General features: G+C 48.5%; 9 protein-coding genes across 9 annotated transcripts; 2 read left to right on the forward strand and 7 right to left on the reverse strand.

The window, feature by feature from the left end:
* Positions 1-730: 730 nt before the first annotated feature.
* EI90DRAFT_3125269 (uncharacterized protein) lies at positions 731-1,371 on the reverse strand (the record flags this gene model as incomplete). The annotated part of the gene is made up of 4 exons (XM_039063812.1): positions 731-910; positions 962-1,009; positions 1,064-1,306; positions 1,366-1,371. The coding sequence occupies 4 exons, from the start codon at positions 1,369-1,371 to the stop codon at positions 731-733; spliced, it is 477 nt and encodes a 158-aa protein (XP_038914927.1).
* Positions 1,372-5,019: 3,648 nt separating this feature from the next.
* On the reverse strand, positions 5,020-6,321 carry EI90DRAFT_3155390 (uncharacterized protein). Its single transcript, XM_039065996.1, has 4 exons — positions 5,839-6,321; positions 5,538-5,780; positions 5,434-5,481; positions 5,020-5,378 (listed from the first exon to the last, which is right to left on the reverse strand). The coding sequence occupies exons 1-4, from the start codon at positions 5,842-5,844 to the stop codon at positions 5,100-5,102; spliced, it is 576 nt and encodes a 191-aa protein (XP_038914928.1). The 5' UTR covers positions 5,845-6,321; the 3' UTR covers positions 5,020-5,099.
* A 1,764-nt stretch (positions 6,322-8,085) lies between these two features.
* EI90DRAFT_1406745 (uncharacterized protein) lies at positions 8,086-9,046 on the reverse strand. The gene is made up of 3 exons (XM_039051772.1): positions 8,694-9,046; positions 8,583-8,630; positions 8,086-8,528 (listed from the first exon to the last, which is right to left on the reverse strand). Exons 1-3 carry the CDS (start codon positions 8,826-8,828, stop codon positions 8,256-8,258), a joined length of 456 nt encoding a protein of 151 aa, XP_038914929.1. The 5' UTR covers positions 8,829-9,046; the 3' UTR covers positions 8,086-8,255.
* A 513-nt stretch (positions 9,047-9,559) lies between these two features.
* Positions 9,560-11,568, reverse strand: EI90DRAFT_3062857 (uncharacterized protein). The gene is made up of 7 exons (XM_039060671.1): positions 11,152-11,568; positions 10,941-11,072; positions 10,631-10,872; positions 10,208-10,550; positions 10,059-10,148; positions 9,784-9,993; positions 9,560-9,722 (listed from the first exon to the last, which is right to left on the reverse strand). The coding sequence occupies exons 1-7, from the start codon at positions 11,458-11,460 to the stop codon at positions 9,690-9,692; spliced, it is 1,359 nt and encodes a 452-aa protein (XP_038914930.1). The 5' UTR covers positions 11,461-11,568; the 3' UTR covers positions 9,560-9,689.
* Positions 11,569-12,351: 783 nt separating this feature from the next.
* Positions 12,352-13,935, forward strand: EI90DRAFT_3062859 (uncharacterized protein). Its single transcript, XM_039060672.1, has 5 exons — positions 12,352-12,596; positions 12,648-12,871; positions 12,920-13,121; positions 13,182-13,659; positions 13,706-13,935. Exons 1-5 carry the CDS (start codon positions 12,521-12,523, stop codon positions 13,785-13,787), a joined length of 1,062 nt encoding a protein of 353 aa, XP_038914931.1. The 5' UTR covers positions 12,352-12,520; the 3' UTR covers positions 13,788-13,935.
* Positions 13,936-14,729: 794 nt separating this feature from the next.
* On the reverse strand, positions 14,730-16,116 carry EI90DRAFT_1407004 (uncharacterized protein). Its single transcript, XM_039051774.1, has 4 exons — positions 15,772-16,116; positions 15,593-15,648; positions 15,368-15,524; positions 14,730-15,285 (listed from the first exon to the last, which is right to left on the reverse strand). The coding sequence occupies exons 1-4, from the start codon at positions 15,860-15,862 to the stop codon at positions 14,798-14,800; spliced, it is 792 nt and encodes a 263-aa protein (XP_038914932.1). The 5' UTR covers positions 15,863-16,116; the 3' UTR covers positions 14,730-14,797.
* Positions 15,577-17,568, reverse strand: EI90DRAFT_1407203 (uncharacterized protein). Its single transcript, XM_039051775.1, has 7 exons — positions 17,406-17,568; positions 16,922-17,335; positions 16,611-16,693; positions 16,451-16,467; positions 16,341-16,358; positions 16,077-16,229; positions 15,577-16,017 (listed from the first exon to the last, which is right to left on the reverse strand). Exons 1-7 carry the CDS (start codon positions 17,479-17,481, stop codon positions 15,885-15,887), a joined length of 894 nt encoding a protein of 297 aa, XP_038914933.1. The 5' UTR covers positions 17,482-17,568; the 3' UTR covers positions 15,577-15,884.
* A 178-nt stretch (positions 17,569-17,746) lies between these two features.
* Positions 17,747-20,955, reverse strand: EI90DRAFT_3155394 (TAP-like protein-domain-containing protein). The gene is made up of 11 exons (XM_039065997.1): positions 20,500-20,955; positions 20,190-20,272; positions 20,030-20,046; positions 19,945-19,962; positions 19,383-19,840; positions 19,312-19,347; positions 19,193-19,248; positions 18,968-19,124; positions 18,421-18,875; positions 18,257-18,340; positions 17,747-18,195 (listed from the first exon to the last, which is right to left on the reverse strand). The coding sequence occupies exons 1-11, from the start codon at positions 20,870-20,872 to the stop codon at positions 17,869-17,871; spliced, it is 2,064 nt and encodes a 687-aa protein (XP_038914934.1). The 5' UTR covers positions 20,873-20,955; the 3' UTR covers positions 17,747-17,868.
* A 475-nt stretch (positions 20,956-21,430) lies between these two features.
* On the forward strand, positions 21,431-25,117 carry EI90DRAFT_2924139 (alpha-glucosidase; the record flags this gene model as incomplete). The annotated part of the gene is made up of 8 exons (XM_039054847.1): positions 21,431-21,665; positions 21,873-22,125; positions 22,465-22,569; positions 22,631-22,947; positions 23,013-23,071; positions 23,133-23,227; positions 23,314-23,927; positions 24,000-25,117. 8 exons carry the CDS (start codon positions 21,431-21,433, stop codon positions 25,115-25,117), a joined length of 2,796 nt encoding a protein of 931 aa, XP_038914935.1.
* Between the last annotated feature and the right edge of the window lie 130 nt (positions 25,118-25,247).

A 25,247-nucleotide genomic window follows, 5' to 3' on the forward strand; every position in this document is an offset into this window, starting at 1 on the left:
CGCAAAGGTAGCTAGGGGTGATATGGAAATAAAGCTCTGGGTTGGGTGCAGCTTTTTTAGAGGGAGCAAGAAGCGTTACAGCAGTTGTGTCCATGCATGGCTTGATTGGACACGGGATGTGGCTGCAACATCATGAAACACGATCAGCCCTCAGAGGTGGCGCATATGCACCGCGATGGTCACACCAATGCTCTTCGTGAGCAGAGTCCATGATCACATGCACAAAGACTTGCCAATTGCTCTAGTTTAGGCAACGAGGAAGCCATCCATTCGTTTGTGAAGGGCATGATTACGTCGCCACCCAGATCTATCAGCAGTCATCGACCAGATTAGTTGTGAGTGTTTGGGGGCCTTCGTTGAGGGCAATGCTCATTCGTTAGCAGCTGGTACTGCATGAATTTGAGCCGAGTTGCGGCTTTCCCCTGGCCCGGGGTCAAGTTGACTTTCTGAACACTCAGCGGTAGGGGAGAAACGAACCCCAGAGGCCCGATCACCCGATGTGGGGTGCGTATATTCGCAAGGTGCAAATACCATATGTATGTACAACGCCATAGCTGAGATTAAAGGACAATTCAGCATCGGGAGGCGAGATGCGTTGAACCAGGACCTGAAATGGAAGTTAAGGCTTGCCCAAATGATTCTTGCAGGCACCCGACGAAGATGCGGAAGCTGGACGCAAGTCCCTGGTCCCCACCGGCTGCTGGTCCCTGTTCTGTCCACGGTCCGCAATTCACCGTTTCTCCGCTGCAAAAAAAGCGCTGTTAAAGCTCGTGCCGACGAATTCTTCCACCTCGTGGACCTTGACGCTCCTCTCGTTGCTATAGGTGTTATACTCGTACCGACAGTGGATGAACAGCACGTATTCCTGAAGGAATGGTTTCCCTGAGCGTGAAGTTGCGCGACCAACAATCTAGGTGGGAATTAAAGTTCGTGTCTCAAAATTCGATAACGATAAGCGCACATGGGCAACAACACATCCATTACTCTCATGGATGTCCGACACTTCAGTCTAAAGCACGTAAGCATCGTCCAGGTTGGAGGTAAAAATGCGGGTTGTGCTCACCGTCAAGTCTGGTATCAAGTTTTTGATGGACCGGTTGTATCTTTGCCACTCCTTCATCGATTTAGGTGGAATACCCGCCGATGCAGGAAGATACGAGTATTCAAAGTCTTGGAGTGAGGTTGTAAGGTTGTAAATCCGTTCCAAATCCCAGTTCTCATATGCTGCAATCCAAGCTCGAGCATGGGCGATATTCTCTGCTCGGGTGGGATGGGTGGGCCCACTAGACGATGACCGGGCTTGGGCCTAGCTATTCGGTGAGTTCTTGTGATGTGAGCTGAGAAAAATGATGACGGGTGGCGCACAGACATAAGAATGACAGTCAAGATTGTTCACTAAAGTGGCAGAGACGAGGCCCCTGCTCTAGACACAGCCTATATAGAGGAAATGAAAAAATCATCACAGTGTGAATGCACAGGAAGGAGGCACGAAGTCGAAAAGCGCGTCACAGGTACCATCAGGCACAAGCGAGAAGATCGGAATTAGACGAAGGCGGTGAGTGTTTTTCGCCTCTAGGCCCATATACAGGATATCTACAGGCACAAGAGTTGTTGATTAGTCCTTCGAGTAATGTAAAAGTAGCCAGGTCGGGACATTCCAAATGGTCTTTTTACTGATGAAGGCCATCGGCAGGGAGAACCGAACCAGACATGGATATGTGATCCCAGACTTCCTCAGTTCACGGTGAATGCTGATCGGCCGCGGGGCCATTACCATACACGGACTAGAGTCCGAGCCGAGATGCCACCTCTCCTGGGCCTGGGTCCAAGCACCTCCTGAGCACTCGGCAAGCGATATGGCTGGCGGGGATGTATCATTTGGGCAATCGACGTTGAACGACGTTACCCAGTAAATTCGCATTCAACACGATACTCGACAACAATCAGTTTGTTCTCCAACTTCGTTGGAACAGCAGCACACATGACCTATTCTGGAGCATTCGCGGCTTGGCAAATTTCAGCAAATGATCGTGGGAACCATGCTTCAATGGTTTGAAAAACGAGTTCGACTTAGAACCAAGGCATGACATACTCCCATAATAGCTCTAATATTTGCTCTAGAGCTGATGGGGGTTTTCATGAGGCAAATATTGCGCTGTAAATGTGCGCGATGCCGTGATAGGCAAATCAGGACAGTATTTAAAGGAAAAAGTGTTGAGTGAAGGTTCGGAATGAAATCAGAGTTTGCTCCTCACGTTGTACCCTCAATCCTACAACACGGGCGTCGAGGCCGAAGGCAGATCTTCAATGCCCTTTCCTTTCGTGATTCACGATTGGCCCTCGATTCTTTCTTTTATTTTGCCTTTTCCAAGTCTAAGAGGGGTAAGTATCGACAAATTCTTCTACTTCAACGTAGACATCTTCGTACCAACAGTGGATGAATATCACTGTACATGTTCTTGGAGTAATGGTGCCCCCCAAGGGTGAAGTTACGTGGCCAACGATCTAGGCTGGGATATTGAGTCCACCGGTTGACGATCGATGAGGACCAGTACTTTGGCTTGTTGTTTTAAGTATTAGGACAACCTCGCCGTGACGTGCGGGTCGGGAGTAAGGTACGAGTTGCCTTCACGCTGAAGTCTGGTGGCAGATAGTACCTTTGCTGCATTTAGGCGTAATGTCGGCCGATATGGGTAGTTATGAGGTTGTAAATCCGCTCCAAATCCCTGCATGTGTGCGGCAATCTAAGCCCAAGCATGGGAGATGTACTCCACGGAAACAGATAGCCTAGTGAGATGGTGACACGACGTGAGTCTGACCACCCGCTGAGTGCTTGTGGGGTGGGGTAAGAAAACGCGCAGAGGCATAGGGATTATGGTCAAGATAGTGGGTGAAATCCCGGTTATGCAGATATGCAAGGGGAGCAATGAGAGCTCTGGGTCTAGGCGCAGCATTACAGCGGTTGGGTCCGGGGAAGGCTTGGTTGGACGACCACATGCACACCCAGGATTGCGGCTGAAAGAAACATCACAAATATGTACCGATGCTCTTCGTGAACGATCCCTCTAGAGTCCATGACCACATGCACAAGACTTGCTAATCACATTGGTCTGTTTCAGGTAATAAAAAATCATGTGCCCAGTGGCATTGGATTGTGAAGCCCATAAGTTCGGCGCAGGCATCGGCAGTTTTCGGTGAGGGTGGCGCAGTGCTAACTAACTGGCTCCATTAGCTTTGAGTCAGGAGGTACAGATGCAGGGCAGTATTCGGCGCAGTGTGTCCGGAATGATGTACACTTTGGACAACGCTCGCATAGCCAAGTACGTATGCTGTAGATAAAGGAGTATCCCTCGAAACACACATCAACCTGCAGTGCATGCAGACGGCGTTTCATATTCTATCCCTACCCACACGCGACAAATCCCGCTTGGTCTCGTTGCGAGGGACTTCGATATCTCAAAGCTGGCCGCATCTCCGACCCCGAACTGGTGGGATCGAGCAGCTGATGAAATGATCCACCCGGAGAATCTCAAAGTCACCAGGGAGCTAGAGGAGATAGAAGCGGTCTACAATGGCGATACCGAAGACCACTAGCCTGAAGGACTCAAGCGCAGGGGCGTCAGGTTGGGGTGTGCACGAACATGTGAAAATATAAATCCAAGCAGAGCAGTCATTGCATCAGAGCCCGATTGATGGCTCAGTTGAGAGCATTGCTATCAGCATGCACTAGCTAGTACTTGTGGAACAGGGGTAAAATGTTGAACAAGCGGCACTTGACAAACATGAGTAAACAAACAAAAACATCTCAACACTCGACATGAGCGCATAAGTGTGTTATCGACCCAGAAACATGCATCTTCAGCACTGAATATGTCCAGGATTTTTGCTCGAGAATGTCGAATATTTTGCGCATTTCGCCAGCACGTGAAATCCGGGAAGTATTGTCCGACCGTCCAAAGTCTCGCATCCGAGCTCGGATATCACCTCGAGATATTTTGCCTCAAAACGCAGTGAATAGCTTCTTCAACCAGCTTCCGGATCGATGAAGCTGCGCGCTCGTTCGTTCCCTTCATCCGACGATGCTGAGCATCTCGCTGAGGCCTACCCTGCTCATAACAACGCCGATCGCGTGTCCATTTGGACCGGTTGCCTAGGAATCATGTACTCATAGTAGTACTCTGTCGCGTTCATTCTCTGCCTTGTCATGCGAGTAAAATTGTGATCAGTCTCATTTCTTTAATTAATTTGCTCACATCGCCGCCTGCAAGCCTTGTGGTTTCGGCCTCATGTAGCCCGGCCAAAAAGCCTCAGCATGCACGACGTTATCTCACCTAGCTGTTCGTGATATTCCCTTCCTGACTCACACCATGATATGTCATGAGGGGTGCAGTGGCTATTACATACTGAATCCATTACCATGGATTCTATGCTTTAAATATGCAATGTATACAGCAGTCACCATTCATCGAAGCGTGGTTCGTTGTCTTCCTAATACTGCGATTTCAGATGATTTCTACTTCAGACTCGCCCCAGCTGAACTGCGTGATCTCAGTAGTATTGATGAGGGTCTCGTAGGTAGACGTACAACGCGCCAAGTCACCCACCTTCAAGACGACTCGTCTGCATCATCTCATTCCACTGGTGCCAATTATCCCTCCCCTATTCCAACCAGCCTTGAAAATAGTTGTTCTCCCCTCCGAACCGGAGGCCCTCACTCGTCCCCTTTCACACCACGACGTGTGTATACGTAGTGTTCATTGGGTCCTCCACTCCCACAAATGAATGGATGTTCAACAACACTCGACTGCTAAGCGAGTGCTCGTTTTCATGAACTGTTCATGGCGGCGTTTAAAACTCCTCCTCCCTCCGCAGCGGACGAGCACTTGGTGCAATGTGGATTCTACAATTTTCGCTCACCTTGTAGCTCATTCTCAAGCTTCAAAAGTGTCTAATCGGCAATCCATGCATAGCTTTAGGCAGGGTACCAGCCTCTCTGTGTGCGGAAACGGGTGCAAAATCGGGCAATAAATATGTACAATGAGAAGGCTGCCTTAGCGTTAGAAGGCGATAAGCATTGGACGAAGACTCAGAATTGCAAGTCAAAGCTTGCTCAAATCATGCTTGCGGTCACCCGGCGCAGATGCGGAAGCCGGACGCAAGACGTTTCCGGACCCCTTCCCGTCCAATTTACCCTTGGTTTTCTCCTTTTCTGCTGCGAAAAACGTGCTGGAAACGCGGGTATCGATGAATTCTTCTACCTTGTGGACCTTGATGCTGCTTTCGTTGCGAGAGGTGTCATATTCGTACCGACAGTGGATGAACAACACATATTCTTGAAGGAATGGTGCCCCCGAGCGTGAAGTTGCGCGGCCAACAAGCTGTGTGGAGATTTTTGAGTTCGTGTCTCGACATTGGATGATGATCAAAGCGTACATGCGCAACAACACATCCGTTGCACTCATAAATGTCCAACACCTCAAGCTATCGTCCAAAGTATGTGTCGTGGACGTCGAGTGAAGATGCAAGTTTGCGCTTACCTTCAAGTCTGGTATCATCTTTTTCATGGTTCGATTGTAGCTTTGCCACTCCTTCGTCGACTTGGGCGGAATACCGGCTGATGCAGGGAGATACGAGTATGTAAGGTCTTTGAGTGAGGTTGTAAGATTGTACATCAGTTCCAGATCCCAGTTCTCGTATGCCACAATCCAAGCTCGAGCATGGGCGATACCCTCCGTTCGGGTGGGACGGATAGGCCCGCTAAGGGATGATAGGATTTGGGCCTAGCCATTCGTTGAGTCCTTGTAGTGTAAGCTAAGAAAATAATGACGGGTGGCGCACAAGCATATGATGGTAGTCAAGATTGTAGAGCAGGGTATTACATGCAGGTCGGTCCAGGCACGGCTTATATAGAGGAAATGGGAATCATTAACGCCCAACTTGAAGGACTGTGGTTTACCACACGGAACCAGTGAGTAGATCACATGAACCACCACACGAGCACTCAGAGGACTCCAGGAATCAGAAGAGCAAGAGGTGCGCTCTTGGGGACCGGATCCGACTCCCCGAGTGATTTAGATGCACAAGACTTGCCGGTTTATGGAAATGAAAAAGCAGTCAGATTGGGACGCTTATAAATTTCACTGGAAGAAGTTAGCACTCTGCGGTGCAATAATGAAATGTTGATCTATCGCGCCACCATTATTTCATCGAGAAGAAGTTAGCAATTTACGATTCATGCATGGCAGTGCAATATGAAAATGCTGATCTGTCGCGTCACCAAGATTACCTTGCGTGGATTAGAGTTGGAGCCGAGTTGCGCTCCTCTTAGCCCCGGGGGGTGCGGTCTCCGAGATTTCAACCAGCTGACGAGGGATGCATTGTTTTGGTAGTTCACGATGTGCATGAAGATCTAATGAGCGTGATAGTCTGGCTCCTTACCTGCACTGCAGGTCACTTTGGCTTCACTCTGGCTTCACTCTCACCCTCATAATTACGTAAAATGTGACACTTTTGCTTACGTGTTGTTTTCCGCATTGGGGTTGGGGCTGCCTATTCAGTATGCACATATTGATAGTATCAATATTGAGCTCCATCGCTCAATCCTGTTCAATCATTTGACCCATTCTCTTTTCGTGCCTTCATTATTGCAAGGTCCAACTTGGATGAATGGTCAAGAGGGTCATGTGACCGTACCTAGTTTATTTGCTGCTATTTTTGGAAGATCACATGACTTCATGCACATTCAGACGCGCCGATTTTTCGAAGCCGTATGTTGTGGCGACCTCGTGTCTGCATTGAATGGTGGTGTTCCAGAGATATTCAATGGTCTGACACTGAGCTCAATAGTCCGTAAACATGTATGTTCCATCCAGAGTAGCTTGCCACCCATCCACCTTTTGCTTTACGCCCCCTTTCTGTTTTGTACTTGGTCGATTTCGGAATTGTCGATGATTGCATTCCATCCAGTTGTCCCTGTCGAAATCGTTCCAACTTTGTGAGCACACAGCAAGGTGGGTATTTCATGCATTTCTTGCACTGACCCCCCATCGTTTGCTCCCGGGGATCGGCCCATACTTATACGTATTATTTCCCTTTTTTTTCAACTTCTCGCTTGCATCTCCGGACGGGCATTCCGTTGTATGGTTTGTAAATACTTCGTATCATAAGTCTGGCACTTAACAAATCGTTTTCATGTCTCTATTGCATCCTTTGTACCGCACTTGAAGTATGGTTGAAGACGTCAAGTGTCTACAATACAACCGACTCTGGTGCTGGAAAGCAGTGCAGGTTACTAGCGCATGTGTAAACACGCGCTCCAGTAGGTGGAATGTCGGTCCGTTTTAAAGTCCCAAAATAAGGTTGTACTGAGATTGTAAATCTGCTCCAAATATTGGTCCCCCTATGCGGCAATCCAAGCCCGAGCATGGGAGATGCACTCTACCGAGATGGGGACAAATAGCCCCGCACGGTAGGTGATGACACGAGATAAGCCCGAGCATTTAATTACGGAGCATGGGGTGGGCCAGAAAATGGCGCGTGCTGGCATAGGGATTATGGTTAAAGTGGCAGAGTAGAATCCCAGTGACGTATTACGCAGACACGCAGAGAGACAGAGACGTCAAGATACAGTTAATCATCTGGGCTTAGGCGCAGCTCATATAGAGGAAATAAAATCATTACAGCAATTAACCGCGCGCCCAAGAGGGGGGTTGATTCGACAGCCACATGCACAGCGCTGCCAAGATGCAGCTTCAACATCGGTAATGTTTTCCTTCTGCGACCGTCCATCAGCGGCATGCATACGCCGTGGCGGTCGCCAATGCCCTTCGCGAGTACGTGATCGCCTGAATTCATGACCACATGGACAAGACTTGACATCTCGGAGAACTTGGAAAAAGTATGTACCTAGTAACATTGGATTGGGCAACCTTCCTGGCGGTATCAGCAGCCATTAATTGACGAGGACTAAATCAAGTATGAGACTGTATGAGACTAATGGCGGTGCAATGCTATTATGCAATTGGTAGGTGGTGCCCCATTATCATGCGTGGATTTTCAAGTCAAAAGCCGAGTTGCGGCTTCCCCTTCCAAATCGCCTCTTTTGAACACTCAGGAGAAAGTTGAATCTTTGAAATTCAGTGGGATGGATCAGCAAGGGAAATAATTGGGTGATAAAAATGTACAATGATAGGTCCGAGAAGGTCGATCCATCATTTGGAAGGTGAGGTGCATCGGATCGAAACTCGGAATGGAAGTTAAAGTTTGCTCAAATCATGCTTGTAGTCACCCGACGCATGCACGGAAGTCGGGGGCGAGTCTCTGGTCACCTTTCCTGATTTACCCTTAATCTTCTTTTTCTCTGCTGCGAAAAACGTGCTGGAAAAGCGGGTATCGATGAATTCCTCTACCTTGTGGACCTTGATGCTGCTTTCGTTGCTAGAGGTGTCATATTCATACCGGCAGTGGATGAAGAACACATATTCTTGAAGGAATGGTGCCCCCGAGCGTGAAGTTGCGCGGCCAACAAGCTGTGTGGAGATTTCTAAGTTCGTGTCTCAACATTGGATAATGATTAAACGTACGCGCGCAACAACACACCCGTTACACTCATAGATATCCAGCACTTCAAACTATTGTCCAAAGTATGTTAACACTATGTCGTGACGTTGGGTCAACATCCACGTCACGCTTACTTTAAAGTCTGGTATTATCTCTTTCACAGATCGATGATACCTCTGCCACTCCTTCATCGACTTGGGGAGGATACCGGCCGACGCAGGGAGGTACGAGTATGTAAGGTCTTCGAGTGAAGTTGTAAGATTGTACATCCGTTCCAGATCCCAGTTCTCATATGCCGCAATCCAGGCCCGAGCATGAGTAATGCTCTCTGCTCGGGTAGGACAGATAGGGCCACTAGATGATGACAGGACTTGGACCTAGGCATTCGCTGAGTCCTTGTGCCGTGAGCTAAGAAAATGATGATGGGTGACGCACAGGCATTAGGAATGGTAGTCAAGACTGTGAAATGAGGTCCACTTGTAGTTCGACACGCGGGGACGGGTTGGAAGCGGAGCTCTTGCTCTGGGCGCAGCTTATATAGAGGCAATAGAAAATCATCACAGTCTTAATGCCCAAGAAGGGCTTGGTTTGACAAACGGAGTCGAGGAATGGATCACACGAGTCACACGAGGCCTCAGGGAATCGAAGTGCTTTTCGCCTTTAGGAACATACACGCGGTCACCAACGCCCTTCGTGAGTGATCTGCATGCACAAGGCTTGCCAGTTTGCCTTTCAGGAAATGAAAAAGCAGCCAGATGGGGACATCCTAAATAGTCTTGTTGCTTATGAATTTGATCGGCAGAAGGAACAGAAGGTAGTCGTGAGTGATTCGGGCCTTCCTCAATTCATGGCGGTGCAATGATAGAATGCTGATCTATTGCCGGCTTGCACCACTATTACCTTGCATGGACCAGAACTGGAGCCGAGCTACGATCTCCGCTTAGCCTGAGATCAAGCTGCTTCCTAAGCACCCGGGGGCGGGCAAGCCGGGCCTTTGTTATTCAACGAGCTGACGGGGGATGTATTATTTTCGTAGTCCACGTAGTGCTCCATAGTACATGAAGATCTAAGAAGTAGTGAGAGTGAGATCGTCCGGAGTATGTAGAGGTAAGGGACACGCGAGCAATGAACTATAAGTATGATCGACCTCCCCGTCTTGCCATCTGAGTTAGAAATGCATTGAGCGACGCTACCCAGTAAGCTCATACTCAACGACACGCTCACTTCAATAATTTTCCATCCCCCTGTTAGTTCGTCCTCCAGTTCGCTCTCCAGCCTCGTTATAATAGCGGCGTACATTACTTGCTCAACTTTGTCTGGGGCACCCACCACGACTTCCCGGCTTAATGAATTTCGGAACACCAAAACTTCTTGGGTACTGAATGAGACAACGAAGACTGGGACGTCGTTTTCCAGCAGCTTCCCTTGGCTAACCTAAGGAGGCATCACACGCGGTAAGCTCAGTCCAATCCCATGTGCCAGTATCATGGCAGACTTACGTCTACATTCCGTATGTCGAGGACCTGACTTTCTGGAACAAGTCCCTGTTTAAGATACACCTCCATAGTAGCCCAGAGAACGTTGAATGTCTATGGGAGGCCAGCCTTAAGTCCATACTCGAAACAAGAAGACCAAAGCATCTGCTCACCGCTTCCGAGCACCATGCTGACAATGCCTCCTTATCCGCACTTATGTACGCATCCACTACTTCTGGTATTATGAATTCCCGTAGCTCTCTACCAAAGGACTCGACATTGAAATTGGGATCCATAGCCTTCATCAGACGTGTGACCTGGGCTGTTTCGTTTTCATCGAACCATCGACCAATCGTACTGGTGACGGACCGCATCCCTGCTACGAGTGGGTCTTCCGACTCGACATATGCACGCCGTAAGTCAGCCAATCGCCGAAAGACAGGGTTCGTCTCTTTCAGACGTTCCCATTTCTCCCTCTTTGCGTTATCCTTGTGCAGAACTATATTAGACCCGGCTCTAAAAAGGCGAGAATCGTGGGTTTGGGGGTCAAGCTCAAAGGAAGAAATCATTATAGCAAGGAAAGCCTGAACACGTACTCTGAATTCTCAGTTGTGCGCGGCCGTGGTGATAACGTGCCAGAACGCCCAGCCCTTTCTAATCTCCGCTTCCGACGCAATCTTCGCACTTCCTTCGTCTCGTAGCCAGCATGTTTAGAGCTACCACTATCATCTAATGCATCAATAACAGTTTCTGCAAGGGCTTTGTATGCCGCAGTATTCCGAATGGGTTCTGTCCCGCTAACAATAGTTGAAGAAACCGCATTTGATGCTCTCGAAATCTACGCAGAACGAGATGATACAATAATATGGCACTCAAAGTACTCAGCACACATAAATAAGTACTGACTGCACGCATAATGTCGCTCTCCTCCATGGTTTTAAGGGCCTCCGAGACCGCATCCCCGACTTTAACTCCACTCGCTCTTAGCTGCTCAGCGGCGACCCGCAGCCGAGGATTTTCTTTGATCGAGGCAGTAAGCTAATTATGCAATATCGCAGACATAGCCATTAATAGGGGGGGACCTCATCGACTAAGCCCACGCCGAGAGAACACTCACTCTAGCACGTTCGTACATGTCTTTGGCCCGCTTCATGGCCTCAGAATCCTGCATTTTAGTAACATCGCCCTGGAGCTTTAACACATTTTCCTCAAGTTGCCTATTCTTCCTGATTTCCTCCTGCAACACCTCAACGAATGTTTTGAATGGAGACTTAGGCAACTCATCGTAACGACGCGCGGATGTGTGGAAAGACGATGAGGAAGAGAGGGGGGCTAATGTTCTTGGGAGTAAATTAAGGGAATAAGTGCGCGTAGAATACCTTCTTGGCACTCCCCTCGAAGCTGCACGGAAAGCTGTATAGAACATCTTCCCAGAGAGGTGAAGGGGTTAGCAAATTTTTGGTTGCACAAGGTCACGTGTGTGGGAATTTCCAGACTGAACGTCCAGTTTGGACTTCGACAGGCAAAGTTGAAAGTGGCCCAGAGTGTATTTGGCAAAGCGCAGCAAGCCACGCGTGACCCGTTATCCCTACGTCTGCATACAGAGTTGAAAAAAATAACAACGTACAAACATAGGTAGAGACAGGTACAAAGTACGGAGCAACGCGAGTATCAAAATACAACAAGTGAAAAGGAAACATAGAGACAAGTACAAAGTACAGAAAGCAATTCAACCGAGAGAAAAACAGACTTAAATAAAAATGAAAAAATGACAAGGTGGAGAGAGGGGAGGTGATGGGAAGTGCAAAAACGAGATTACTGAGATTACTGAGCAGGCATGGACGATTTTGGGAGTCGAGAGAGGGGCAGCGGCAGAGGCGGCGGCGATGGTGCACAAGTAAGAGTTTGGAGGAGAAGCAGTAAGCGGCCTTACTCACCGAGAGAGGCACGAGTCCAGGTGATACAGAGGGAGTGAAGAGAAAAGATGCAAGCGCCCTTTATGGACTAATCGTGAACACTCTTGCGGTGAGGGCTGATGTGGTCTGTTCCGCGCATCCGCGCCAGAACACCGCTGAGGTAAGAAACCTAGATCGATTGAGTGGCTAGGTTGCACGGCAACTCGTGAATGGTCAGAGCGGCAAAAGGGAGTGGGCAGTGCTGAGACAGGTGCGGCAGTGTATGATCAAGCAGGAGCAACCTCAGCTAGGCAGGACCCAGCCTCTATATTAGAACCTCAGCGTTAGCTGGGTTGGGTCTGACCGTAGCCCCGTGATTAGTCCCGTGAAATGAGAACATTATGTAAACCATAATCAAACAAGGGAACACAGCCACAACCACACCATCACCTTCTATTCCAATAGAGGCTGGTAACCTGCCTACGATGTGGGGTGGATGTTATGCGAGTTTTCAACTCATTGCTCCACTTTAAAATCACGCGTTGTCCTGAAATTTGACTCTGAGTCGTTCGATCATTCTATCCTTTCCCGATGCCACAGCGACCTGAGGTCGATGACGCATCGGAGGATGCTTTGTTGCAAGAAGCAGAAGTAGCCAAGCTAGACAGTGAGTTGTGCAGCTGGAAGGCATAGTCTCAAGTGCTCACAATAGACTCAGCCAATCTCAGCTTCTCGAAAGTGAATTACGGTCAAATGGCACCTCACGTCAATCTGGACCCCAGGCAGGGGCTGGAAGACGCACCGTCCTTCGACCTTTACCGATCGCGGATCCCTATGACTCTCTTTCGGGACATTATTGCTGGCATTGACAAAACGTTTCTTCGTTATGGCCCTATGACAGCTCATCAAAACGAAGAGACGAGATCACAGTTTCTTTCACCGGTGATGAGCAGTAATCCCGTACCTGAACGGCCGCTGACGATACCATAGATCTTCGATTGCCTCGTGCCACTTTTCGGATCACACATACGTGCCACGCCGGAAGCGCGAAGATGGACGACCAAAGGGAGAGTCGAATACCAATTCATCATCCTTGGCACCATTACCGTCCTTTTCGTCGAGTATATGAAAGTCGTGGGGGGTGCCACTGAGCACCTCAACGCGGTCGCGCAGCTGATTGCCGAATGTGACGGTGAATCATTCTCCGACGCCGACGGAAAAGCCATCTGATCGTCTTTCTTTCTTGCTGTAGCTGGCGATTTTGCTAATCAGCGTACCAACTTACACGTCCCTGTCTATGGCATCTTGTATGACGGGAATGCATTCGAATTCTTCTTGTTCTCTCGCAACACCAAATCTCCCAGTCAACCGTCATTCTTCTGTGGCTTACTCGAAGACCCGACTGGGTCGGAAATAAGAATGCCATTGGCACTACTTACTGGGAAATCTAGTGCCCTAGGCTTCATGAGGGACCTTCGTCTCATTTGCGAAATCATTTTTGATCTTCTCCTCAAGTCATATATCGAATGTTTGACACAGTACTCCAATGTTTCACAGAAGGGCTCAAAATCGGGATCGAAGTGGCCCAGCTTGGACGGTTGGGATGCAGCTATCAAGAGTGCGAAGGAGACTCTTGACATATGTCGGCAAGCAGATCAACATCGTGCAGCAGGCGAATGGGAAGCATCCAACGCGAAAGCGGAGTGTGGCATGCAAATGCTAGGAGGAAGGTGAGTGCAAAGATCACCCCTGGTGCTTCAGCTCACTCGGTTCAAGTGTAATTGCGGTACCAAGAGTCAGGCTGAGGAGCGTTCTCGACGATTTTACGGAGTGTGCAGCGATGGTCAATCGGTTTTAGAAGTACTTTACCTTGCTTGCAAGTCACCTTCGTGTCCACCATTCCTGGGAACCTTTAGTTTCCCAATGATAACATTGTCTGAAATTTCAAGCAACCCGGGTTAAAATACACTTAGGTGGCGATGGTGGTGGTAACGCCGAAGATACAGTGACAGATGAGCAGAGAACAAAGTCACGTTACAAAGGGAAGGAAGGAAGGGCTACAAGGGCTCGCACCGAAGACGGGGTCGGTGTGTTCGGCGCTCAAATCGTGATTCGGATCACTCGTGTGTCATGATTAACGTTCTCCGACATATCACTTTAAGTAATTGCAACAAAAGGACAAGGCTCTCTCTGTTGAGGTAGCATCACATCTTTTGCATTTTTTCCTTCGAGTTCAAGCTGGTATTTTGATCATTCACGTACTAGTTACAAAACACAACCCTCTGACTGGTGCTGCAGTTGCGCATTTGTTACCCGAGATGACTAGGCTCGCTGTCAGCCCCCAGATCAAGCTCTACCTGCTCCTCCCAATAACCCTCAACTGCTTCGGATTCCATTCCCACTGAATGGCTTCGCCAATACCTTTCATCGCCTCCAAAAGCTTCACGTCCTCCTCACTCATAGTCTTGAACTCCTCCGCATCCACCCAAACTCCACCATCTAGACCTTTCCCGGAAGTCGATGCGATGGAGACAGAGGTAGTACCAGCCAGCTTAGGAAGAGGAGGGAACAAAACTTCGGTGACGTTGCACACTTTCCCATTTTGGGGTAATTTACCCTCCAAGAAATATTCGCGCACAATCTTCCCCGTGCAAAGCGAGACTTGAGCAAGAGAACAGTGCTAGAAGATATATATATATGTCTGAGCTTTCTTGGCACGGCGGAAACCGAGTGTGAGCGCTACATACCCCAGATCCATCTTGAATGATCAGCCTCGAATCATTCCTCAACAACTCATTCACAACTTTCGCATTCTTCAATGGCGTAATGGGCTGGTATCAAACGTTAATGTATCAGCTTCTTCTTTTCTCAATTTTTCGAAAAGGGCGGAGTGGAACTCACATCAGCTGTATTTCCGACAATCAATATCGGACCCGCCAACCTCTTATCCCAAGGTCCAACCCACCTTTCTGGAGGGTTCAACCTCCAATGGAAGCAAGCCGGACTTGAGACCGTGGCTGCAAAGGTTTTGCTTGTCTCACTATACGCCTTCTCCACCTCATCCACAAGTTCCTTCACAATCTCTTCCATAAACCCTTCTTCCCCATCCTTTCCCTCCCCTTCGCTTCCTTGGTCTCGACGACGACGAGCTTCGTCAAGAAGGCGATGGACAGGTGGTCCATCCGCACACAGGACGCCTTGCAAGATCGGACTGAAACTATCAGGAGGAGCGGTCGGATCTAGTGTTGGAGATTGAGACTCCAATATAGGTGCTCCGTTCCCTTCTAGAGTAGCTGCTAGTTTCTCTGCCAAGTCGGGCCAACTCCGTGGTCTGTACATCGCTTCAAAAATTTCATCTATTGCGAAGTTACGACAAGAGTGATATGAGAGCGAGGCGAGAGAATGGAATCGTCAATTGAGCTAACGCTCTACACTCACCTCGAATATGGCCTGAACGGAGTAAACCAGGATTCTTAGCGTGAGGAACAGGTAGAGGACCATAGTATATATCCTTAAACAGCCCCAAAATTTTCTTCTCAAGTTTAGCGGCGCTCTTCGTCGAGTTGGTTGCTAAAACACAACGTTCCGGACCAGCCTGTACGAATAAACACAGAGGGAAAAATGGTACCAGGTCAGTAGAAGGTTGCTTTCAATTGAACTTACGTCAATACATTTCTGGAAAAAGTCGTTGAGCGCCTTGTCCGTATCCACCAAATCAACTATTCACCCCCCCCCCCAAAAAAAAAAAGAAAACAGAAAAATCAGCAACCCCATCACGCTACCATCACCCGGGAGAAGTCCAGAGGGAGACCAGAGGGGTAAGGAAAAGGGAAAGATCTTACTGGATGCAAACTTATACTCCGGAACCTCCGCCCAAACGACAGGATCCACCACTCCATCTATCCAAACCCTTCCAACCCTTTCAGGGAACATCCCCACGAACACAGCGCCTATCTCAGTTCCATACGAAAACCCAGCGTAATTGACCGGTGAAGAAGGTCCTTCTATGAGTGAGGATAGATGTTCGAGGTCTCGAACGACTGAGGCGGTTCCGTAATGGGAGAAGAGATCGAAGCCCGATTCGTATTCTGGGGAAGGGAGGGTGTTGATGTTGCAGAGAGAGGCATAGAGTGAGGTTTGAGCCCACAATTCCCTGAATTGATGTTTGAGGATAGAGATGTCTTCACTCGGAAGGGGGTCTGCAGCCTCGGCGGTGAGGTTATTGAACTCGAGGGGGCGGGAGAACTGAAGGTTGTAGATATCTTGGGCTTGTTTGGAAGTGTGGCAAAGGGCGTTGGGTCTACGTTGACATTCCGCCGCCGCCGCCACAGGGAAGTGTGTAGCGAAGGGAAAGACGTGTAATTTAGCGAAAGATAATAATACATAAGGCATAAGGCATAAGTGGACTCACAGTGACCCATTGACACCTCTTTAGAACGTGTACGAAAGAGAAAAGACGGCGTTGGTTATCGAATGCAATCAGGGGGGTTAATTTGGTACCAAATCAAGAGCCCAACTTACCGAGGATCCCACGAGACCTAGGTCATTGTTATCAACCCCGATATGCACCGGTGAATTCAGTACAGGGACAAAGGCGAAGCGAGCGTACAAGATGGGACGGCAAATTATCCAAAAGTAAGCTTAATTTGGTGAATTGGGAGAGCTGGTGATACGGACGTACGATATCATATGCCCCATCGAGCATTTGAGAAAGTTGAGGCCCTGCACGGTAGAGGAAAGACAGACCGCTCCCCCCGGGACCACCTATAATCGAAAGCAGAAGAATGTTCAGAAAGATGCGAATGAAGTGGTGTTCAAAAGGGATTGTAGCATTGTGCAGGAACGGAGATAGTTGTGGTAAGATTTATGTTAGAGCGACTCAGGGATATCCTCTGATAGCATCAAGACATGATTTGAAAGCCACACCGGCCATCGAGGAGAAGACACGTTAGCGAACGCCAGAAGTCGTATCAATATCACGCTACTCACTACCTGGGTTAACAAATACTGATCCCATCCTCTTTGGATTTACCGATAGATACCTCCCAATCGCTAACTCGACCTTCCTTCCATCCGATTCATTGAGGTAATTGAGCGGGACTTTGATTCGACCACATTCGAATCGAGTGTTGGAAGGATCGCAAAGGTGCCAGTCTATGGGGCCTTTAGGGAGCGTTGGCGCTAAAAGTGGGAAGGGGTGTGAATAAACAGGATGGAAGTGTTGAAGATGGGAAAGACGCGAGGCAGGGTGAGGGTGAGGATCGGGACAAGAATCAGGAGCGTGGCAGCGGGGACTTTGCTGCGACGGTGTTTGGGCGCAGGGACCGAGGCAGGGAGTAGATATCCTTTCTCCATCGCCTACAGTAAATCGTTCTGTGTCCGTGTCTGAGGAAGAGGTGGCGAAGCGTGTGAAGTCAGAATTAATAAATTGTGTCGGTTGTCGAGTTAAAAATCAATATGAAATGAATTGACTCATCTTGACCAGCCATGTGATGCTTGGTGTTTGATGCCCAAAAACCCTGTGATCTTGCGAGGAAATGCGAGGAACTCATGATACTGTCGACATGACTGGTCGTGTGCGTGAAATAGAATGTTGATGTTCACATAATCAAGTGAATGGATTGCCGGATTAGATTCTTTTTCAGCAAGGATGGAGCAAAAGCATCCCTTGTCAGTGGACCGCAATAGTCATGGAATCCATCAAAAAGGCGGCAAATGAATGATGATTGGCCTATCTGGTCATTTATTGTGTGTCATGATTAGCTCTCCCACTTTAAGAGGACAAGGCTCTCTTTGTTGAGGTAGCATCACATCTGTCCTTTGAGTTCAAGCTGGTATTTTGATCATTCACGTATTAGTTACACATCACAACCCTCTAACTGGTGCTGCAGTTGCACATTTGTTACCCGAGATGACTAGGCTCGCTGTTAGACCAAGCTCTACCTGCTCCCCCCAATAACCCTCAACTGCTTCGGATTCCATTCCCACTGAATGGCTTCGCCAATCCCTTTCATCGCCTCCAAAAGCTTCACGTCCTCCTCACTCATAGTCTTGAACTCCTCTGCATCCACCCATACTCCACCATCAAGATCTTCCCCGGAAGTCGATGTGATGGAGACAGAGGTAGTACCAGCCAGCTTAGGAAGAGGAGGGAACAAAATTTCTGTGACATTGCACACTTTCCCATTTTGGGGTAATTTACCCTCCAAGAAATATTCACGCACGATCTTCCCCGTGCAAAGCGAGACTTGAGCAAGAGAACAGTGCTAGAAGATATATATGTTTGAGCTTTCTTGGCGCGGCGGAAACCGAGTGAGCGCTACATACCCCAGACCCATCTTGAATGATCAGCCTCGAATCATTCCTCAACAACTCATTCACAACTTTCGCATTCTTCAATGGCGTAATGGGCTGGTATCAAACGTTAATGAATCAATCAGTATCAGCCTTTTCTTTTCTCAATTTTTCACAAAGGGCGGAGAGGAACTCACATCAGCTGTATTCCCAACAATCAATATCGGACCTGCCAACCTCTTATCCCAAGGTCCAACCCACCTTTCTGGAGGGTTCAACCTCCAATGGAAGCAAGCCGGACTCGAGACCGTGGTTGCAAAAGTCTTGCTTGTCTCACTATACGCCTTCTCCACCTCATCCACAAGTTCCTTCACAATCTCTTCCATAAACTCTTCTTCCCCATCCTTCCCCTCCCCTTCGCTTCCTTGGTCTCGACGACGACGAGCTTCATCAAGAAGACGATGGACAGGTGGTCCATCCGCACACCGGACGCCTTGTAAGATCGGAAAGAAACTATCAGGAGGAGCCGTCGGATCCAGTGTTGGAGATTGAGACTCCAATATAGGTGCTCCGTTCCCTTCTAGAGTAGCTGCTAGTTTCTCTGCCAAGTCGGGCCAACTCCGCGGTCTGTACATTGCTTCGAAAATCGCATCTATTGCGAAGTTGCGACAAGAGCAAAGTGAAGGAATGGAATCGTCAACTTATAAAGAAATTTTCAACATTGAGCTAACGCTCTACACTCACCTCGAATATGACCCGAACGGAGTAAACCAGGATTCTTAGCGTGAGGAACAGGTAGAGGACCATGGTATATATCCTTAATCAGCCCCAAAATCTTCTTCTCAAGTTTAGCGGCGCTCTTCGTCGAGTTGGTTGCCAAAGCACAACGTTCCAGACCAGCCTGTTGAAATAAACACAAAGTAAAAAATAGTACCAGGTCAGTAAAAGGTTGTGTTCAATTGAACTTACGTCAATACATTTCTGGAAAAAGTCGTTGAGCGCCTTATCCGTATCCACCAAATAAGCTATTCACCCCCCAAAAAAATAAATAAATAAAAACAGACAAATCAGCAACTCCATCACGCTACCATCACCCGGGTGAAGCCCAGAAGGCTGGAGGGAGACTAGAGGGGCAAGGGAAAAGAAACGAAGATCTTACTTGATGCAGACTTATACTCCGGAACCTCCGCCCAAACGACAGGATCCACCACCCCATCTATCCAAACTCTTCCAACCCTTTCAGGGAACATCCCCACGAACACAGCACCTATTTCAGTTCCATATGAAAACCCAGCATAATTGACTGGCGAAGAAGGTCCTTCTATGAGTGAGGATAGATGTTCGAGGTCTCGAACGACTGAGGCAGTTCCGTAATGGGAGAAGAGATCGAAGCCCGATTCGTATTCTGGGGAAGGGAGAGTGTTGATGTTGCAGAGAGAGGCATAGAGTGAGGTTTGAGCCCACAATTCCCTGAATTGATGTTTGAGGATAGAGATGTCTTCACTCGGAAGGGGGTCTGAAGCTTCGGCGGTGAGGTTATTGAACTCGAGGGGGCGGGAGAACTGAAGGTTGTAGATATCTTGGGCTTTTTTGGAAGTGTGGCAAAGGGCATTGGGTCTATGTTGACATTCCGCCCCCGCCGCCACGGGGAGGAAGCGTGTAGCGAAGGGAAAGACGTGCAATTTAGCAAAATGTAATCCATGCGGCATAGGTGAACTCACAGTGATCCATTGACACCTCTTTGGAACGCATACAGAGAGGAAAGATGGAAGATCAATTTGGCACCAAATCAAGAAGCCAACTTACCGAGGATCCCACGAGACCTAGGTCATTGTTATCAATCCCGATATGCACCGGTGAATTCAGTACAGGGATAAAGGCGAAGCGAGCGTACAAGATGGGACGGCAAATTATCCAAAAGTCTGTTTAATTTGGTGACTTGGGAGAGCTGGTGATACAGACGTACGATATCATATGCCCCATCGAGCATTTGAGAAAGTTGAGGCCCTGCACGGTAGAGGAAAGACAGACCGCTCCCCCCGGGACCACCTACAATCGAAAGCAGAGGAATGTTCAGAAAGATGCGAATGAAACGGCGTTCAGGAGGGATTGTGGCATTGTACAGGAACGGAGATAGTTGTGGTAAGATTTATGTTGGAGCCGCTCAGGGATATTCTCTGATAGCATCAAGACATGATTTGAAAGCCACGCCGGCCATCAAGGGGAAGACACGTTAGCGAACGCCAGAAGTGGATCAACGTCACGCTACTCACTACCTGGATTAATAAATACTGATCCCATCCTCTTTGGATTTACCGATAGATACCTCCCAACTGCTAACTCGACCTTCCTTTCATCCGATTTATTGAGGTAATTGAGCGGGACTTTGATTCGACCACATTCGAATCGAGTGTTGGACGGCTCGCAAAGGTGCCAGTCTATGGGGCCTTTAGGTGGAGTTGGCGCTAAAAGTGGGAAGGTAGTGTGGATAAACGGGATGGAAGTATCGAAGAAGGTGGAAAAGACGCGAGGCAGGGTGAGGGCGAGGATCGGGATAAGAAGGATGAAAGTCAAGAGCGCAGCGGGGATCTTGCTGCGACGGTGTTTGGGCGCAGAGTCCGAGGCAGGGAGTAGATATCCTTTCTCCATCGCTTACAGTAACTCGTTCTGTGTCTGTATCTGGGGAAGAGATTCCCTGGGGGTGGCGTGCGAAGTCAATTAATAAATTGCGTCAAGTTTAAAGTTAATATGAAATGAATTGACTCATCTTGACAAGTCATGTGATGCTTTGTGTTTGATTCTCTGGACGGGAAAGTAAAATTCCCCCAAAAACTCTATGCCAGAAAATGATCTTGCCGAGGAAATGCGATGAACGATGCCAACAATGATGCTGTGGTCGCGCCCGCGAAATAGAATGTTCAACACAATCAACTGAATGGATTACCGGATTAGATTTATTTTCAGCAAACCCGCACAAGGGATGTCAGAGAAGAAGCATCCCTTGTCAGCGGCCTCTTATACCGGCAAAGGGCGTGACAAACTTTCTTCTTCCTAACCGTCTCTGTCCTTGTTGTTAAACATCCACCCAGAAACATGCGGTCCCTTATTCTTCTGCTCGCATCATGGGCCTTCACTCTCATTACCTCGACACCTTCCACTCCTTTTCATAACCTAGGTTTACCCTACTCTGAACTTCACGGGCGCGAAATGCACGAACGCCTAGACACCTACACCAAAAACACCTTCTTATCCACCCCCAAAGTCAAACGGACGAATAATGTCACGGATGCTCAGCTGGATGCGTGCCCTGGTTATGATGCCGTGAATATAAAGATGAACGAATGGAGTCTTGAGGCTGACTTGAAGATTCGGGATGGAAATGGATGTGGTGTTTACGGACCTGATTTGAAGGAGTTGAAGTTGAAGGTCACGTATGAAACGGGTGAGTATTACTTTTTTTCGCTTTTGATCGTTTGGTTGGGTTCGGCTCCGCACTGCTCTGAGGTGTCGGACGAGCAAAGCTTCGCGCGTTTCACGAATATGTTTTTCATTGATTCATTTACGCTTTCATTTATGTTCCCCTCCTCGCCTATTATTTTCCCGACATGTTGGATTTTCTCAATTCTGAATTACTCAACCTAAAACTTAGAATCCCGAATCCACCTCCAGATTCACGACCCTTCTAACACCCGCTACACTGTCCCAACATCTGTCCTCCCCCGTCCACCTTCTCACAACTTCCCCTCGTCAAAAGCATCCATTCAATTTAAATACACTACTGCTCCTTTTACATTCTCCATCGTACGTTCCGAGGCTGGTGGTGGCAATGAGGAAGTATTGTTCGGAACGAGTCAAGAGCATCCGCTCATTTTTGAAGAGCAGTATTTAAGGTTGAAGACAACGTGAGTTGCACAGTTGCATTCTAGTTCAATATATGCCGCCGCGCACGACTCTTCCGCACTGCTTGTTGAGAGTGACAAGCAATTGTGATGTCGGCGGTGCCTGTGTTTAATCGGGCAACGTGAATTTCACATGCTGCTTTTTCATCTTACAACTTACTTACAAAGTCTCTTTTCTGCTGATTCTTAATTCCCGCGCCATGGTGGTGTTTTTCGGACGCGTCACGTCGCATCACACCTGCTTCACCTCACGTCACACCGCATTCTAACATTATTCATCTCCTTGAACTGGTTGCCTCGCCTTGGAGGGGTTCGATTCCGGTCCGGGTCTCGATATGACAGTGCCCTACCTGCTGACGCAAATATCTATGGACTGGGCGAACACACGGAGACCTTCCGACTTCCTAATCAGAACTTTACTCGAACATTATGGGCTCGAGATGCGTAGTATGTTCCTCTTTCTCCCCATAAACCAATCACTGTCCCCCACTCACTCGCGCCATGATAGCTCTGTACCTGCAGGGACGAACCTCTACGGCGCCCATCCCATCTACTTTGAACATCGCTTTTCAACCCGACACTCACATGCAACACACGGAGTCTTCCTCCTCAACTCCAACGGGATGGACATTAAAATCGATCAAGATCTTGCCATCAACAGAACGAGTTTGGAATATAATGTAATTGGAGGAATTTTCGATTTTTATTTTTTGGCGGGACCGGAGCCTAGGGATGTCGCGAGACAGTATTCGGAAGTTGTGGGGAGACCGGCGGAGGTGGCGTACTGGACGTTTGGTTTGCACCAATGTCGGTATGGGTACACGGGTGAGCGTCTTCTTCTCGTTCCTTCTGGCCCCTTTCTGTCAGATGTCTAACGTTATGATGGGTAGATTATGTGGACGTTATGGAGGTCGTGCAGAATTATTCGAGAGCTGGTATTCCACTTGAAGTAAGCAAGTCCATTCCTTGTCTATTTCCCACAATTCAACGGTGCACTATCTGGGTTATAGACCATGTGGACTGACATTGACTATATGTATGAGCGCCGAACGTTCACGGTCGACCCTCAGTACTTCCCTCTCAAAAAGATGCAAGAATTCGTTAGGTAAATTTTCGATACTCAATTTCTGGCCTTTGTCGCTCATTCCCAGCTGCTCTTCGTCCCCCTGCTCGCTGTTCTCTCACATCAAGGGCCCTACACTCCCGGAACCAACACTACGTAATGATGGTTGACCCAGCAGTAGCATATCAACCAAATGTATCTTACGAAACATTCGACCGCGGAGCCCAACTCGACGTCTTCCTCCTGCAACCCAATGGAAATGGATCATTCTACTACGGAGTCGTCTGGCCCGGAGTGGTCGTCTACCCAGATTGGTTCCATCCTTCCGCGTTGACTTATTGGATTGGGGAATTCGAAAGGTTTTTCGACAAAGAGAAAGGGATCGATATTGACGGGGTATGGATCGACATGAACGAACCGTCGAATTTTTGTGGGTATCCTTGCGTGGATCCTTTTGGGCTGGCTGCCGAGCTAGGGTTGCCTCCTAAGAGGGACACCCCACCTCCGCCTTCGGATGTTCCGATTATTTTGAGCAGGAGGTGGAGCGTCGGGGCGGGTACTAGTTCTGGGCGGTATACTGGATTGGAGCCTCGAGCAGTAGGAGTTCAGACGAAGAATAATGAAAGTGAATGGGATTTGTTGGAGCCTCCTTATTCGATTCAGACCGCGTCGGACGGGTTGAGTGATAGGACCGCTTATACGAATATTGTTCATTATGATGGGACTACAGAGTATGACGCTCGTGAGTTCATCTCTTGCTCTTCCCTCTGAATTGGTGCATTGAGACATGTCCATTCTGTGCTCCTTGACATAGATAACGTGTATGGAACGATGATGTCCGTAAAAACACACGAAGCCATGCTCGCTCGCAGACCAGGCCTTCGTACCCTCGTCATAACTCGCTCAACTTTTGCCGGTGCGGGCGCAAAAGTTGGGAAATGGCTAGGTGACAACATCTCCACGTGGCATCATTATCAAAATTCCATCGCAGGCATGTTAGGCTTCGCATCGATCTACCAAGTTCCCATGGTTGGAGCGGACATATGTGGATTTGGTGGTAATACCACGGAGATCTTATGTGCACGATGGGCGATGCTGGGAGCTTTTGGACCTTTCTATAGGAATCATAACGCCATCGAAGAAATACCCCAGGAATTTTATCGATGGCCGCTAGTCACTCAAGCTGCGAAGAACGCGATCGATATGAGATATAGGTTGTTAGATTATATCTATACAGCATTTCATCGTGCTTCTGTTGATGGATCTCCCGTATTGAACCCGATGTTCTTCAATTATCCATCTGATCCGAATACGTTCCGGATCGATTCGCAATTCTTCTTTGGAGATTCGGTGTTGGTTTCACCCGTGATCGTGGAGAACGCGACGGATGTGACGATCTACCTCCCAGGGAATTCGCCGTTTTATGATTTCTTGACTTATACACCCCTGATTGGGAACGCCGGATCGATGATTCATCTGACGAACGTCAGTTATACGTCCATTCCAGTTCATATCAAGGGTGGAACCATCCTCCCTTTACGCCTATCCTCAGCGAACACCACATCTGAAGTCCGAACGAAAGATTTCGAACTGGTGGTCGCCCCTTCGTCACTTCGCTTCCGACATGGGAAGGCCACGGGGTCGTTGTACATCGACGATGGCGTCAGCATCAAACAAACTAGAACGACCGAACTTTTCTTTTCGTACAAGAAGGGTGAACTCGTTGGAAAAGGGAAAGCTTTGACGCCTCATGGGACGAAAGTTGTCAAAGTGGCTCTTATCTCGTTCTTGGGCATCGACAAGGCTCCGAGGGACGTGAGGGTCAATGGGAGGAAGGTGCATAGTGAAGACGTAACCTATGATCAAGTGAACAAGGTTGTGAGGGTGAAGGTGTCAATTCCCCTTGGCCATTTCACTGTCAACCTGCACTAGTGGGTCGATGGTACAAGGGACTTCGGTGATCTATCGGTGTTTACAGCAGGGGCAGAAAACGTGGACAACGCACATCCAGACGTTTACGTCGTGAATGCATACATGTTGGACATGCGACCCGAACCATACA

This window comes from Cantharellus anzutake (genome assembly GCF_015039405.1).
Source record: "Cantharellus anzutake strain C23 chromosome Unknown EI90scaffold_31, whole genome shotgun sequence".
Classification (NCBI taxonomy): Eukaryota; Fungi; Basidiomycota; class Agaricomycetes; order Cantharellales; family Hydnaceae; genus Cantharellus; species Cantharellus anzutake.

What these genes read in the sequence shown, in the direction of transcription:
- EI90DRAFT_3155390 (XM_039065996.1), bottom strand. An exon ending in AGATGATACCAGACTTGAAG is followed by an intron (nt 5,482 to 5,537) that starts GTAAGCGCAAAC and finishes TTTGGACGATAG; the next exon opens with CTTGAGGTGTTGGACATTTA. An exon ending in ACGGATGTGTTGTTGCGCAT is followed by an intron (nt 5,379 to 5,433) that starts GTACGCTTTGAT and finishes ATCTCCACACAG; the next exon opens with CTTGTTGGCCGCGCAACTTC.
- EI90DRAFT_1406745 (XM_039051772.1), bottom strand. Translation starts at nt 8,828, where the DNA reads ATGTACAATCTTACAACTTCACTCGAAGACCTTACATACTCGTACCTC. An exon ending in AGATAATACCAGACTTTAAA is followed by an intron (nt 8,631 to 8,693) that starts GTAAGCGTGACG and finishes TTTGGACAATAG; the next exon opens with TTTGAAGTGCTGGATATCTA. An exon ending in ACGGGTGTGTTGTTGCGCGC is followed by an intron (nt 8,529 to 8,582) that starts GTACGTTTAATC and finishes ATCTCCACACAG; the next exon opens with CTTGTTGGCCGCGCAACTTC.
- EI90DRAFT_3062857 (XM_039060671.1), bottom strand. Translation starts at nt 11,460, where the DNA reads ATGTTCTATACAGCTTTCCGTGCAGCTTCGAGGGGAGTGCCAAGAAGG. An exon ending in ACATGTACGAACGTGCTAGA is followed by an intron (nt 11,073 to 11,151) that starts GTGAGTGTTCTC and finishes TTGCATAATTAG; the next exon opens with CTTACTGCCTCGATCAAAGA. An exon ending in TCGACATACGGAATGTAGAC is followed by an intron (nt 9,994 to 10,058) that starts GTAAGTCTGCCA and finishes ATGCCTCCTTAG; the next exon opens with GTTAGCCAAGGGAAGCTGCT.
- EI90DRAFT_3062859 (XM_039060672.1), top strand. Translation starts at nt 12,521, where the DNA reads ATGCCACAGCGACCTGAGGTCGATGACGCATCGGAGGATGCTTTGTTG. An exon ending in GCTGATTGCCGAATGTGACG is followed by an intron (nt 13,122 to 13,181) that starts GTGAATCATTCT and finishes TTCTTGCTGTAG; the next exon opens with CTGGCGATTTTGCTAATCAG. An exon ending in ATGCAAATGCTAGGAGGAAG is followed by an intron (nt 13,660 to 13,705) that starts GTGAGTGCAAAG and finishes ACTCGGTTCAAG; the next exon opens with TGTAATTGCGGTACCAAGAG.
- EI90DRAFT_1407004 (XM_039051774.1), bottom strand. Translation starts at nt 15,862, where the DNA reads ATGTTCCCTGAAAGGGTTGGAAGGGTTTGGATAGATGGAGTGGTGGAT. An exon ending in TTTTCCAGAAATGTATTGAC is followed by an intron (nt 15,525 to 15,592) that starts GTAAGTTCAATT and finishes TTATTCGTACAG; the next exon opens with GCTGGTCCGGAACGTTGTGT. An exon ending in CCGTTCAGGCCATATTCGAG is followed by an intron (nt 15,286 to 15,367) that starts GTGAGTGTAGAG and finishes ACTTCGCAATAG; the next exon opens with ATGAAATTTTTGAAGCGATG.
- EI90DRAFT_1407203 (XM_039051775.1), bottom strand. Translation starts at nt 17,481, where the DNA reads ATGAGTTCCTCGCATTTCCTCGCAAGATCACAGGGTTTTTGGGCATCA. An exon ending in GCATCACATGGCTGGTCAAG is followed by an intron (nt 17,336 to 17,405) that starts ATGAGTCAATTC and finishes CTGACTTCACAC; the next exon opens with GCTTCGCCACCTCTTCCTCA. An exon ending in ATCAGTATTTGTTAACCCAG is followed by an intron (nt 16,694 to 16,921) that starts GTAGTGAGTAGC and finishes TTTCGATTATAG; the next exon opens with GTGGTCCCGGGGGGAGCGGT.
- EI90DRAFT_3155394 (XM_039065997.1), bottom strand. Translation starts at nt 20,872, where the DNA reads ATGGAGAAAGGATATCTACTCCCTGCCTCGGACTCTGCGCCCAAACAC. An exon ending in ATCAGTATTTATTAATCCAG is followed by an intron (nt 20,273 to 20,499) that starts GTAGTGAGTAGC and finishes TTTCGATTGTAG; the next exon opens with GTGGTCCCGGGGGGAGCGGT. An exon ending in TCATTCAAGATGGGTCTGGG is followed by an intron (nt 18,196 to 18,256) that starts GTATGTAGCGCT and finishes TATATCTTCTAG; the next exon opens with CACTGTTCTCTTGCTCAAGT.